The sequence below is a fragment of the Oryzias melastigma genome, linkage group LG10 (assembly GCF_002922805.2).
Source record: "Oryzias melastigma strain HK-1 linkage group LG10, ASM292280v2, whole genome shotgun sequence".
NCBI lineage: Eukaryota > Metazoa > Chordata > Actinopteri > Beloniformes > Adrianichthyidae > Oryzias > Oryzias melastigma.
In genome coordinates, this window is record NC_050521.1 from 11,192,166 (window position 1) to 11,206,203 (window position 14,038).

General features: G+C 40.3%; 1 protein-coding gene across 1 annotated transcript; it reads right to left on the reverse strand.

The window, feature by feature from the left end:
• Nucleotides 1-22: 22 nt before the first annotated feature.
• On the reverse strand, nucleotides 23-10,038 carry si:zfos-80g12.1 (sestrin-3). Its single transcript, XM_024283052.2, has 9 exons — nucleotides 9,448-10,038; nucleotides 5,140-5,337; nucleotides 4,816-4,998; nucleotides 4,451-4,696; nucleotides 4,119-4,227; nucleotides 3,823-3,947; nucleotides 3,329-3,495; nucleotides 3,084-3,228; nucleotides 23-1,713 (listed from the first exon to the last, which is right to left on the reverse strand). Exons 1-9 carry the CDS (start codon nucleotides 9,511-9,513, stop codon nucleotides 1,624-1,626), a joined length of 1,329 nt encoding a protein of 442 aa, XP_024138820.1. The 5' UTR covers nucleotides 9,514-10,038; the 3' UTR covers nucleotides 23-1,623.
• Between the last annotated feature and the right edge of the window lie 4,000 nt (nucleotides 10,039-14,038).

Below are 14,038 nucleotides of genomic sequence, written 5' to 3' on the forward strand. Positions count from 1 at the left end.
AGAATGACAACAGTAGACGGCATTGATTTTCATACAACATATTTATAGAAAACATTTCTTCACATTTTCAAACATTTTTTTTTTCTTCCACTAGTTTACATTTTCTCTTGTTAAACGTTTTCACATCCATCTGTGTCAAAGGCTCTCGCTGAGAAGCTGTGAGCGTCACCCCACAGGAAAACACCCCGGTGCTTTTCCAGGAACACTTTTCAGAAAAGTTACTGAGATACTGAAATACCAAGAAGATGATGTGTTCTCCTTCACACGGGAGTAAAGAGGTCGTCCTCTCGGTCACAGGTGGGAGCGTTTCCCAGATACACCAGCAGCCCTCGTTCAGCTTCCCACAGTAACATCCCTCCACATGAGCAGCGCTTCAATTCCAGCCTAAAGGCACCTGTGTTCACAGCGCGTTCGCTTTTGTCGACAGTTACTCGTTTCTTTAGTATGCTTTGCCGTTGCTTATTCTAAGTCTACGGTCGGGCTAAGCTCTACATCTATCAGGCTTCAGTACAACAAGCAGATGCTACAGTCACTCCCAGGAAAACGAAATGTACAAAAGCTGTAAAACAGACACAAACTTATAAAATAATAATTTGACCAACAGGCTTCCAACATTTGGAAATTCTGACAAATTTTGATTTTTATGATCAAGTTTGTTCCAAACTAGCAAAACTGAAGAGAAAACTGCATTTTGTGCAGGTTTCCATGAGGAAAACCCTGAACAATCTGGAACAACAGGGATTCGTTTTTCTGATTACAATGACTTATTACTCAGTTAACTTCTCAAACACACAGAATGGCTCAGCTTATCCATTTCTGAACTCCTTTAGGATACGTCTTCCTGAAAATGCTGCGGTTGCAGATCTTGTACCTTCATTCAGAAATGAGGGCAGCAGAAAGCTGGAGGGCCCCCTAAAGTGTACACAGACAAGAAGAAAGGACTCCAACTAATGTAAATACGTGAGCTACATTGGATTATAAATATATAAAGTTTGTTTTAAAAAGTGCTTATTAAAAGAAACTATAGTTGATAGTGATGCAATAACTTCCAGCAGTGTCACGGCTGTGCTTTTTTGTGACCGGCTTCTATTTGAAATGTAAGGGCGAGCAAACCTGTCGGCGCTGCAGTGTTCTACCTGCAGCACAGACAAGGATTGTCCATAAAAAGAAAACAAAAATAAAAGCCCTGAACTCCCATAAACATTCATTTCATTTGTACAAAAGTTTTTTTTTGTTTGTTTTTGTTTTTCTGCAAAAGCTTAGTTTATACAAAAGGATACTTGTCTAGCTGATAGGAGTGTTGGCCACCGTTAACACACTGCTTCAAAACATGAAACAAAATCAAAGCAGTTTCTCAAACACTGAACACAAACGGATAAAAATTAAAATAACTTCTACAAAAAAATTGCACATAACCATTGAGAGTCGGGATGTTTTTCGGACTTCACAATGAGACAAACTTCAGGAGCGATGAGCACGCGCCCCCACTTCCTGTGATAGAAAATACATTGAATCTGATAGAAAAAAAGCACATTCATGAGACGCAGCCCCGAACCGCTGGGCTCAGTTTCTGCACCATCAATGCTGATGTTTGTCGATCCTCCGTGCCCCCCGCCTCAACACTTAGGTAATCATGTACTGAGTGATGGCTCTCAGTGCATAGAGCAGCTCGGCCTGCAGCCGGGCTTCCATGATGAGTAAATTTATGTGTATCTGGAAAAAGAAGAAAAAAGCTCTGATCAAAAACTGCAGTAATGAGAGTAAAAACACACGAGAAACATTTAGCTTTTAGAATAGAAAAGCTTAAAAAAAACATTTTTTAGCTAAAGTTTTTATGTCATTGCAGATAAAATAGTCGATTGTAGTTTTTACGTCACAGAAACAACATTTTTTTCATCTGCTCCTGATTTTCAGCAATTCAAATAAAGAAATACTCATAAAATCAATTTTAAAATAAATTTTCTTTCTATATGTCCTTTGTCATGAGAAACACCAAAACCACTTTTTAAATCTGCATGGGTCTTTGCTGCGTCTGGAGTCGAGAAGCAAAACTGCAGCCAGAATCAAGAACGAAAACTACAGTTCTAGTTTTGTGTTTTCACAAGCATTCCCAAACTTGTGGCTTCACCAAAAATGTTAGAGTACACGTGAGTATTGAAAAGAAAACGTTCCATGATAATCAAACATGTGCACTGAGGCTGAACTCTGCAGAGCTCTGCCTACTTTACCCCGTGGCTGTCACACTATTTTCACAAGGGGAAGAAAACAATTTAGGGAGAACTTGAAGCAGAAAGGTGGAGAGCATTCTGACTCCAACCAGACTCCAATGGAACAAAATTCATTACAGTCTGTCGCTTGTCTTGTGATGGTTTTATCTGGTCTTATGCGAAAACTAAAGTAAACACAACAGAATCTCCTCATTTCATGATGTAGAACTAAAGTGTTAACAACCAACTGCTGTCTGTGTGTATTTTATAGTAACTATTTTAGCAGCTTAAAAGATAAAAAAAAGTTTGAAGCGTTCAGTCTGAAATGCAACACTATTTCACAGAATTGAGACGACATTTTCAGAGGATTCAATGTCTGCGCAGACGGTTATGTTAAACTCTTTTTAACATTATCTTCAGCTTTCTTAGATAAAGCATTTTCCCTCATCTCTGTCCAAAGATAACTCAACACAAAGGTTTACGAGAAAGTGCGGCTAATCAGAGCTTTTATGATCGTCTTTGGATTAAATGAGCCGTAAATTTTAGACAGAAACAAAACAAAAGTGACGATGGCGAGTTTCAGGGGATTTTCTGCCTCTCTGGCTTCTTTTCCATCTGTCACTTCAGTGTCATCACCGGGAAGTGTTAGCACACTAATGTACGAGCATGTTAACAAGGTAACATTTTCTTACGCTGCTTGTTGCCATGTCAACAAAATGAAGAACAAATGAGAAGGTTGGAGCACAAGAACCACCCCTTAAAACATCGCACACAAAGCTGTTTTTTAATCTTCAATTTCAAGATGTTTTGAAAGTTCAAAAAGGACGTTAAACATTTGACGAAACACTGATGACAAATCTCAGAGCGGACTCTTACCCTTTCAGAGCTTTTAGCGGCGGTCAAACTCAGAGGACACATCAGAGTTTTTGTGGCGTCGGGAAAACAAGCGACAGCTTTGATGTACAGCTTTAAATCTGGCTCCAGCAACTGGTTCACCTCTCCATAATCGTAATCATCATAGCTGGAGAAAGGAGCAAAAAGACAATTTTTTTTTTGTTTAGATTAAAAAAACAGAATAGGAGGTGAGAGAATGCAAACAACAAACAAAAAGGTGATCTCACCGGATTCCTAAAACACAATGAATATAATTCCAGACGGCTCTCTTCAGGTCGGGGCTATGCAATGAGGGGAGGGTGGCTACACTTCTGAATCTGTCGTCCAGGAGGTGCCCGATGTCCGAGTACAGTCTGTTGACCAAGGAGAAGCCGTGGTCCTCCCACGAATAGTCCTGTGGGGCCAAGTTAACGACAAACGGTGAAACACTTCAGACAAATCCTTTACTCCGAGTACAATTCTGCACAGAAATGTTTGTTAAAATTTCAGAATTTCAAGTGATAACATACATAATTCAAAATTTAATGCAAAGACTGAGCAGCAGATTTAAACTTTTCTAGTAAAAAAAGGAAGTCAGATTCAAACTAAATGCAGTAAACTTCACATTTCTGTGCATTGAGGTGCCACAGCCACACGTTTTCTTTATATGGTTACAGCTCGCCAACATGCTCGTTACATAACACTTGTTTACCAACAGGATTAGCAGGAGTAAAATGCTCACCTGAATTCTCAACACTTGGAAACGATCTTCCTCTCTGCGGCTGAACTCCTGATAGCAAAAGTCAGGATCTGTGATAAAGCGCGACGGATCTGCGAAGCAAATCATCTCCTCCTCCTCTTCCATGTCTAAAAAAAGAGATGATGACAGCGGAGGAGATGGAGGAATGGCATAGAGAGCGTCACTAAGTGTAGCTGATGAGTGGTAATTGCTCAGGTTTCACGCCATGTGACATGGATGTTACGCTGCAGATCAGCGTCGGCCGAAAAGTGTAAACATGTTGGGACGGCGTGAGTTACCTGTTTGCTGGTGTGTCTGCAGAAACTGCTCTTCTCTTTTGTCGCGCTCCTCTTGGGACTTCTGGATCCTCTCTCTAAGAAAGACCATCTCACAACTCGATTCCAGGGACTGTGGACAAACATTCGAAGGATTTTAGAGACGATGCTAAACAACGCGAACAAGAAGGAGCATGCAAGAAAACTATAAATATAATAATAAAATATAGGATGATCTGACCCTCATTATCTATGTGAACAAACAGCAAAAATGTTCACAAACTTTCAGACATTTGCTCCAACTGTGACCTTAATAACATTGTGGCTTCAACCGGATACAAGTCTGGTTTGTTTACCCGTCGTCGAGTTCTGTGTTCAGAGGGGGCGGCGAGCGACTGAGGCACGTTGGTGTTGCCGTTGGCAGCATCGTAGGGGCAAAAGGCTGGCAGCGTGTCGTTGGGAGATTTGGAGAAAAGGGCAAAGTCCGGGTTCACGTCGCATCCAAACACAAAGCTGCAGAGGGAGTGACAGTGAGCCAGGATTACCACGGCCTGCACCAGCTCTGCCAGTGACCAGCACTGTTCACCCGCCTTCAGCAACGTCTGCAGGGGAGGGGAGAAGAAAGCACGCTTAGGTTCACCTGCACAACTGCAGAAGGATTTAGAAATACCCGTTAACATTTCACGCTATTTGTGCTCACTTTTTTACTTTTGGGTCATACCTGTATATGGGAGCAGGCGGTTAGCCACGGCTGATGGGCCAGCACCTTGTTAATGTGGTCAAGGAGACGAAGACGAGGGGGTGCTGCTTCCAAACTCTGCAACCACAGATGGTCGCCTCCCACTCTCAGAAACTGGGCCGAGTGCAGGTACACCAGGTAATCGCAGTGATGTCGAGCTGCAGCCTGAAAGAGGAAATGGAGGGACGTCACCACCAATGGAAACAAGCGCGCTTCCATTATTGCGATACAGGTAAGGAGCACGAATCGAGCAGCTTCGATCTATTTATGCAGCTACAAGACCACAGAAGCAGCCAGGTCACTCACCATGATGGCAATGTAATGGCGATATGGCAGCGGCAGGGGGCCGTCCATGTGCAGGATGTAGTGCTGTGTGCGCAGGAAGCTCTCCAGATACTGGGGGTGAGTGGCCATCTGCTGGGATACGGCGTCTACACTCCCCCTGCTGACCAGCGCCTTCATGACCAGCAGCGACACTCGCTCCTTCTCACCGTTCACCATCACCTGCAGACCACAGAGCAAAGAAGAGACGACAACTGATGAAGACTTTGAATTAGATGAACAATATTTAGGAAAAACCTGCTTTTATTTCATATTTAATCAAAAAAATGTGATTATAAGATTTAAAAAATGCAGCTATTTTGATGAATTTTTAAAATTTTAGGGACGGTGACTGGCAAAATAAGTTAGTTAAAGACCCAAAAGATGACAATGACAGTGATAAACCAATAATACAGTGGCTGTTTTTTCTCAGGAGTGTGTTACGAAGTTTTATTCTGTAGCCAACGCTTTTTTGGCTCAAGAGCGAGTTGCCTTTCAGAGTCCACACCATGTGATGAAGGGCTCAGACTGTGCTTTGGACGAGTCATGTTCCACACCTTAAATCAGTGGGTCCTCACAGCACAGCAGCTGTGATGCCATGACATGATTCTACCACCAATTTATGACAAACTCTCTTCAAAAAACAAGAAAAAAAACTTCAATAATCCCACAAATTAGAAGATGGATTAACTGGTACAGGTTCAAAGGAGAAGACTGTGTCGTAAAGTTACAGAGCTTTTTCTAAGACAAATCCAGAAAACTTTGAATTCAGATTCCTGGAGAGGAAACATGGATGTGAAAGCTGAGCTTAGGAGGCCCAGAAGAGGGAAGTGCAGGAGTCAAAAAGGAACGGATGAAGCCAAACACACAAACATGCAAGCGGCTACGGGGACGAGCCAGAGGCCAAGAGAAGCAGAGACCCATGCAGAGAGGAAAGCTGGACGGCCTTTTATTACTACTCTAACCATCACGCAAAGGCCTGTAGGAAAAGATGTACAAACTCACTTTTAATGTAAACACGTAATGGCTTCCAGCAATCTAAACTGTCCAGGTTTTATCAGAGAATTACCTTACAGCACAAAATAATTTACATTTATAACACAAAACAATGGACTAACTTACAAATAGTTGCTCAATTTCATTCCTGTCGGGATCTTTGGTATTCAGCAGCATTTGGCTGAAGGTTCTATGTGGTATTTGTCTTCTCCCAGGAGCGGCTGGTGTTTCCGCCCGTTTCTGCGAGAAGCTCCACCTCTTGACCCACATAGGGTTTTAGCTTAAATCTAAAAACAAGGTAGTGCTATACCTATTAAGCAAGTCAATCCTAGCATCATCGATTCTCATTGTTTATACAGAGCACGACCCCGGAGCCAGCGAGGTATTTTTGAAGGGAATCAAACATGCCTGGACACAGACACTGACCTTCTCCAGTCTGTCAACGCTCAAAAGTAATAGTATGGAGGCACACAGGTGCCTGCCAATCAAAAACGCAGAGGAGCACAGTCACACAAGTGTCTTTCTGCTAACACCAGAGCCACTGATTAGTATGCGGAGAGGGGGAATCTAGGTTACCGTTTCATCAAACACTAACTGGTTTGATCACTGAAAGGAAGTGTTGTACAAACCGTCACTTCAGAGGCCTCTGCTTTACAGAAAACAAACCTTAAATGTTTAAGTGGGATGACCCCAGGCAAGCAGTAACATTTAGAATACAATGCGGACTGATTATGTCTTTATTTCATCATTTATACAACAAATGAGATGCAGAAAAACTGTTCCAGGAACAGATTTTTCAGCTCAATAACATTAAAACCATAGAACCTCCATCTATGATTTCAAGTGCAAACTGGCACTTTTCTTATGAAACGCACCTGAGCAAATCTAAGAAAAGGTCAGACTGAAACAGGAACTGACGTGAGCATTCACAGCAGGAAATGATGCCAACTCCATATCAGTCTGTCGCCAACACAAAAGCAGAAGATTTCAGTTACAGGTTAAAGTTTTAGGAACTTAAACATAACATTTCCAATATTCTGGAGGAGAAACAGTTCCCTACAAGAACCATTTGCTTCTGAAGTGATCCACAGTTTATAATATTAAAACTTCAAAGGGGTCCTTTACTCTGAAAACTACCAAATTCTTCACCTGACAAGAAAAACTTGGGCTTTTTAAATTATAACTTTTTAAACCCAACTTTGTAAAATAGGTCACACTGGTGTGTTTGAACTTGCAAAGCAGCATTGATAATAATCTAAACAACTCTGCATGATATTACAAAGTGGATTTTGGTCTGATGGATGCACACAAACCCGCAGCAACTGAAACGGATGTTTTGCCAAAAACAAGGAAACAAAAGCAAGGGTGTCACTCTTGCACTTCTTTTAAATGATTTCAATGTAGACTTGTACTCAGCAAAAAATGTCAAATATATAACCCTGGTAAGTTTATTGATCAGGAAAAGGGGATGAGGTAAGGTTTAAACTGAAGCCAGGGGGGTGACGTCAGAGGATAGGAAAGGTGCAAGAAGACAAAGAGCATCTTTTATGGCCGTCTGACAAAACACCAGCACTGTACAAACAGTAACACAAAGAGGAGTATGGCTCTAAAAGCACAACAAAGGAGAGGCAAAATAATGCCAGCAGTCTTCCAAGGGTGTGTGTTTGTGTGGTGCAAGTGTGTGATGGACTGCAATGGTGGTGGTGGGGGCACTGCAGATATAGAGGGACATTCAATCTGCATTCCAACTAAGCCTGAAGGGGGTCCGTCCTTATCATGCACTGCTGTACCAGCGGCACAGGCTCCCTTCCCCTCACCCCACTTTCAGCACCGGAAACAAGCAGCCAGAGCTGATTTAGGTTCTGCAACCTGAACTCAGGGAGTCAAAGGAACCAGCTGCACCCCCCCAGTGCAGCTTACAGAGGGGCAGAAGTGGGGAGGGATAAGACAGCCCCGACCAAAACAAAATAAACTGCTTTTCAGGACAGAGCAGAACCAGTGAGCATCAGATCAACGACTGGACTCCAGTAACCAAGCCAGAAAGGATGAGGATAAGATGCGGGTTCAAACATGCTCCTTTGATGTGGTCTCATTTATGATCAATCAAGTGAGTGTGGATTGATAGACATGCCTACTGATGTATACTTGCAACATCCACCTGATTCTATCCAAAGCTGCACCCTGTCATAGGTACTTGTTCAAAACAGTGAGGCAGAGTGAACAACACATTTGCCTGTTTTTTTCCATTTGTGGATCCTGAGCTGCAGCCACTAGGACTTTGTTGGATTGTAGCCTGAACAGCGCCCTCCTTCTGTTGCAAGTTGAAAAACACCAGCAAAGGAGAAAAACAACTTTGATTGGCACTCCAGTTCAGCCAAAAAAAAGCGCAATAAAAAAATAACACACCTTAAAAAAACACATCCCTTCATTGCTGAAAAGACGTAAATTGAAATAAAAACTGGACTCCCTTTTATTAAGAGTTACAAACATTAACACGGGGTTTAACTATAACAACATTAACTCCACTGCAATACTTTATATTTTCTCAGAAATCTTCACATGTCGTCATCCTCACCTGCAGCTTTCTCCTCACTGCACCATCTCAACCACTACAGCGACACTTTGCTCATTTTTAACAGGACAAATTCAACAGTTTAATAAAACCAGATCACCCCGAGAAAAACACAAATGAAAACACTTGTCGTGCTTTTGGCGTTGTCACGTGGCCTTTAATCTCTAAGAAAGATCTGTTAAGTCCGCTGCGTTTTAGCTTAACATGTCAACTAATAACAGTGAGGCTATGCGAGCTTTACGTGACGTTTCAGGGGCTGGGGATGGAAACCGCAATCTTTGTTTGAGGTGCTAAGGAAAAATAGCTGGTAATAAACATTAACTACAACATTAATAAAGTTATTAAAAAAAACTTTATTTCAAACTTCAACGAGCTTGTTTGGTGAACAAGCTAGCAAGGTTAGCAAGTTATATTCGAAGTTTCTCCTTTGCTAGCGATAGCTAGTAACTATAGTCGCTTCGCTAATAAAGCTGAATATTTAAAAAGAAGTTTACAGACTGAAAACCTCAAAGTCATAAAATAGATTTTAACTAAAATGTTAACCAAAAAAATGTTTATTATAAGCGTAGAAACTAAGCGACAGCTAACTCAAGTTAGGAGAAGACTGGTTTTCTTTGCTACATCGGGCAAATGAATGAACAGAATCCGCTACAGTTAGCTGCTACCGTCATTTGGTCCGACTAAGACATCTGTTTTAAGCCTTAGGAAATGCAAAGGTGGCCTACCTGTTTTTGTACTCGCTGGCACTGCGATCTTAAGGGATACTCCATTTTATTCGTGCAGAGGATCATTTTCCAAAACGAAAATTGAGGGGTGAAAGTATACTATTTCATTGATACGGCTGGAGTTTCCCTGGGTGCCCTCTGAGCCAGCTAACAAAGCGCTTAGCACTGGCTGCAGCCAGCCTGTCTTACAGGCTGCAGGTCGAACTGAGCAGAGAGAAAAGCTTCCCAGAGCTGAGCTGACAGCTCCAGTAACAGTGTGGCCAATCAGAGCGCGGGGGAGGAGCTAAGGGGAAGGTCTTGTAATGTTAATGAACATCTGCAGGAAGAAAAAAAAAAAAAAGCGAGCAGAGACGAAAACAGGCGAAAGGCAGAGGGACGACATGAGGGTCGGACCAGTTCCTCAAACAGGAGATTTGTTTAGAAGAAGCTGTTGTTTTTGTGATTTTTACTGGATTATTTCTGCATGTACAGGACTAGGAATCAGTCCAAAATCCAGCAGGGAACTTTTAGCTTCATTCCAAACGTGTCCAAAACAGAACTCAATCCACATTAATTGTTGTTTACAACTGCACCCATCTCAAGGCAAGAGTTTACATGTTTACATGTCAAATTCAAGTCCAAATCAACTCAATTAATGTCAAACTTAAAGACTCGCCTAAAAAAAAGTGTTTTCAACATGTTCGTGTGGTATTTTTCTCACCAGGGAGTACACATATAAAGAAAATTCAGCTTAAAATAGCATTATTGAGATTTTTTTAATTAAAATTGTTGTGAATCAGGAGCGGACAATAAAATGCTCTTTAAAAAAGCTTGTAGCAGTGTTGCAGCTGCTCCGCTCCATTCTGATGCATTCACTTGCAGATAAATAGCTCCATGTTCATCTTTGTTTTCCTTGTCTGAGCTCGTATCTGGCTCAAAACTGTCTGGCTGGATTAGCTCCAATAGCGCTCGCCATTGTTGGGGTGTTAGGGGCTGTAAGCTAGTGGGAGAGAAAGCTGATGATGAAAAGGGAGGACAATTGAGAGATGATTGGAGTGGGACTTAAACATGTAATCATAATTCTAAGTAATCACATTCTTCTAGTAAAAACAATGTCAAAATGAGTAAAAACAATGAAATATTATCTAAAATTTAATTCAGATTTGTCTTGACTATACATAAAAGGGTACATAACAGTTTAAGAGTGAAAGACTTTGTTTTAACGGGGAAAATTTTTTTTTTTAAAGCAAAGTTTTGAAAAGTTTCCTTATTATGTTTTTAAGCAATGGTACAGTTAATATACACAAAAAACCTCAAAGAGCCATCTTTTACAAAAATATTAGGGCAGGGATATCTTCTAAAAGAACAAAAGTTTAAAATGGTTGAACTTGTAGAGATTCAAGAGTGTGGGGAAACCTTGTGCAACATGGGAAGTCACCGTACCACTAAGTTCTGCATTACAATAAACAGAGAGATGACTCCTCAAACCAGCTCTGATCACAGCCTAAGATTTAAAACAAAAGGTTGAGTCTAACCTTAAAGGTCAGAAGTCTGCCTGTTTCCCAAAAATCAAGCAGGACGGTTACATCAGAGAGGAGTCTGACAGCAGCTGAAGGCTCAGCTTCCCATTCTTTGTTCAGAAACTGTGACTTAATGGGGGATTTGCAGATATTTTAACTGAATTCAGTCATTTTAGTGGTATAATGTCTAGTTTACTGGCAACCAGTAAATAAATACTTCAAATAAAGAAGTACAACATGTCTGGGTATCACTGTCAAATTTCTGTTTCCATTTAAACTCATAGATTTATACTTTGATTTGATTTAAAACAGGATTCCAATAAAAAAAAAAAAGATTTTGTAAATATGTCATTTTGATTTAATCATATTGTTTACATTTGGTCCAATCATTTCATACTACAGCAAATGAAATCTAATTCATGATTTATGATAGTATCTCGTGCAAGCTCAATTACACTGGAAATATCAGACAGGTAAGAATACGGTGCAATGCCACGACAAACTCACTATGGGAAGAGGCTTGTAGCCTAAAGAATACCCCATCCTGTACAACCCCAGTAAACTGCAGTCATCATAAAGGAAAAATGATTTATAGTTACCAGTTGATGCCAGATCTTCCCTGATCTGGAAGTATTTTGTTGTGTTTATAAGGATATGCCTGGATTGGGATATCTCAGCTCTCATTCAAAGTCAGAAAAGAAAAATGCACAAAAAATTAACAAATTAATGTAAGAACACGCATTAATTTATGTGTTAATAGTGATTTGTCACTGACTTCACATGACCAGTCAGAGGCAGCAGAAGGTCTGGATGTGGCCAAGATCTGTTAGATTATTGTGACTTCAACCAGGATGATCAATGTTCTTTAAATAAAAACTGTGAGCAACTAAATAAGGAACAATTATCAGTTCTTGCTTTGTGAAAACCTTTTCACCGCATTTTTATTTTTAATACAGACCTGTATATCAAGACGGTCAGCCATCCTTCTCTGACTGATAACATTCTGCGCAATCAGGACTTTTTAAAACTCTTTATATTATGGTCTAGAATCTGTTGAGATTTGGTATTTGTACAGTTTAATTAACTTAATTTAAATTACTTTTAATGTAAAATAAATAAAAAATATAAAGCAATATATTTTGTTTTTGGAGGAATCACAGCAAAATTTAAAAATCCTTCTGATCACTCAGTGTTGTCTCATCAGCAATAAAATAAACATAACCTGCTAAAATAAGATGTAATGTCACAAAATGTTAAATATATGAAAAGCCCTGTTTCTATTGTACAGAAATGAGCAGCCAAAACCGGAGACTGTATGATACAATATAATGTTTTTAAAGACCACATAGTAGGTCTCTTGTGTTGATCAGTTATTTTCGGAGTTGTAGGCTATGTACTTGTCACTTTTTGGCTTGAAACGATCTTTATGATGGTGCTGTTTTCAGGAAATAGTGCTCATGTCACTAATACTTTCTTCTGCATTTTGTTGGTCACAGTGCAAAGTCTTTCAGGTAACACAAAGCTCTCAGTATAGGTCGGCAACCTTTAACAGCAAAAGAGTCATTTGGGCTTTTTTTCTACTGATCAAAACCTAGAAGGAGCCACACAGTCTTGCTTTTATTGCCTTTTTTTAAAAATAACTATGAATTACGTCTTAATTTTTGGCACAAAAAAAGCAGAAACTAGCATCAGTCAAAATGTGATTTTTTTCTTTTACCTTTGAGAGAAGCTCAAGTAACTTATTTTCAAAATAAAAGATCCTCTGTCAAAAAGGATCATCTCAGTGAAGCTCTGGACAGCTATTAACCATTGTTGTGCAGCATAAGACAATATGTATTTTTAACTCATAAAAGATCAAACTAAAAGATCAGATCAAAATCTGTGGATTCTGCAGGTAGTGTCGAGCAAACAGGATGTCTTCAGGTCATCAGGGATGTAAAAACCAACATAGTTTATAATCTATGTGCACTTCAGCCATCAATTTATACATTTAACTAATATAAAGTTAATAAATGCTAATTAAGTAATCCTTACTTTAAAAAATTACAATTATTTTATCGTTCTTAACTCAGAGAGCCACTATGGAGAGATACAAGAGCTCCATGTGGCCGCTGGTAGGTGATGGAAGTCCCAAATGATTTCAGTTCTTTCAGTTTCTGCCATGTTCAGAGGCAACTTCTGTTTTCCTTTTGGACTTCCATGTTGCCACTTTTGTTATGTGGTCCTATTCAAGGCTTTCTGGTTGTAAGTTTTAACAACAACTTTGGCATCCCTCCTTTGAAAACCATCTCAATGGACCAGATCTGAATGTGACTCCAAAACATCTATCAGGTGGTGTCATTCTGGTTTTACTTTCTTCCTTGTCTGTCTGTCCTCATCACTCCCAAAGAGAGCCTCAACATCTATAGTTTTTCTACCTCCAGCTCAATCCTCTCTTTTACGCAAAGTTTTCTACTATTTCCTTAGAAATGATTCATTTTCAATCTCCTCTCTCTACCTCTCAACATCCTTCAAACTTCCTTCCAAAATGTACAAGTCCACCTCTCCCTGCTTGGTATCCAGCTCTCTGTACCTCATTTCCGCTGCATCTCTCCTGTGTTCTCCGGTCCCCACGACTGTCTCAGTTTCTTCCTGAAAGCTGGACTAAATTTCTCTGCTCCTCTGCTTTCTATCTTCCTCACCATCTGAGTCCTCCTTCACACTGCATTGCTTCATTCTCTCCTTTGCAGTGACTGATTTATTTTGAATCTCAGCGGCTACACTAAATACATTTTATTTGTTCCTCCCCTCTTGGCGGGCCTCCTTTGGTTCCTGGCTTTTCTTATATTAATTGTTTATTATAGTTATTTTCATCCTCCATAGTGAGCATGTAACTTCTCATCTTAAACTTCAGTAATATGGAGAGATCTTGAAAGTGTGGTTGAAAGACATAATAATGAAACAGGATGAATAGTCAATAGTTTTTAGTGGTTGGGCTCTGGGCCGGAGACATCTTGCATGCTTGGGATGACCTCAGACTGAATGAAGAAAGCCCAGATGGTGATGGTGGCTAAGGCCAGACTGCGCTAAAGCGACCAGCCAAGAGGAGAACA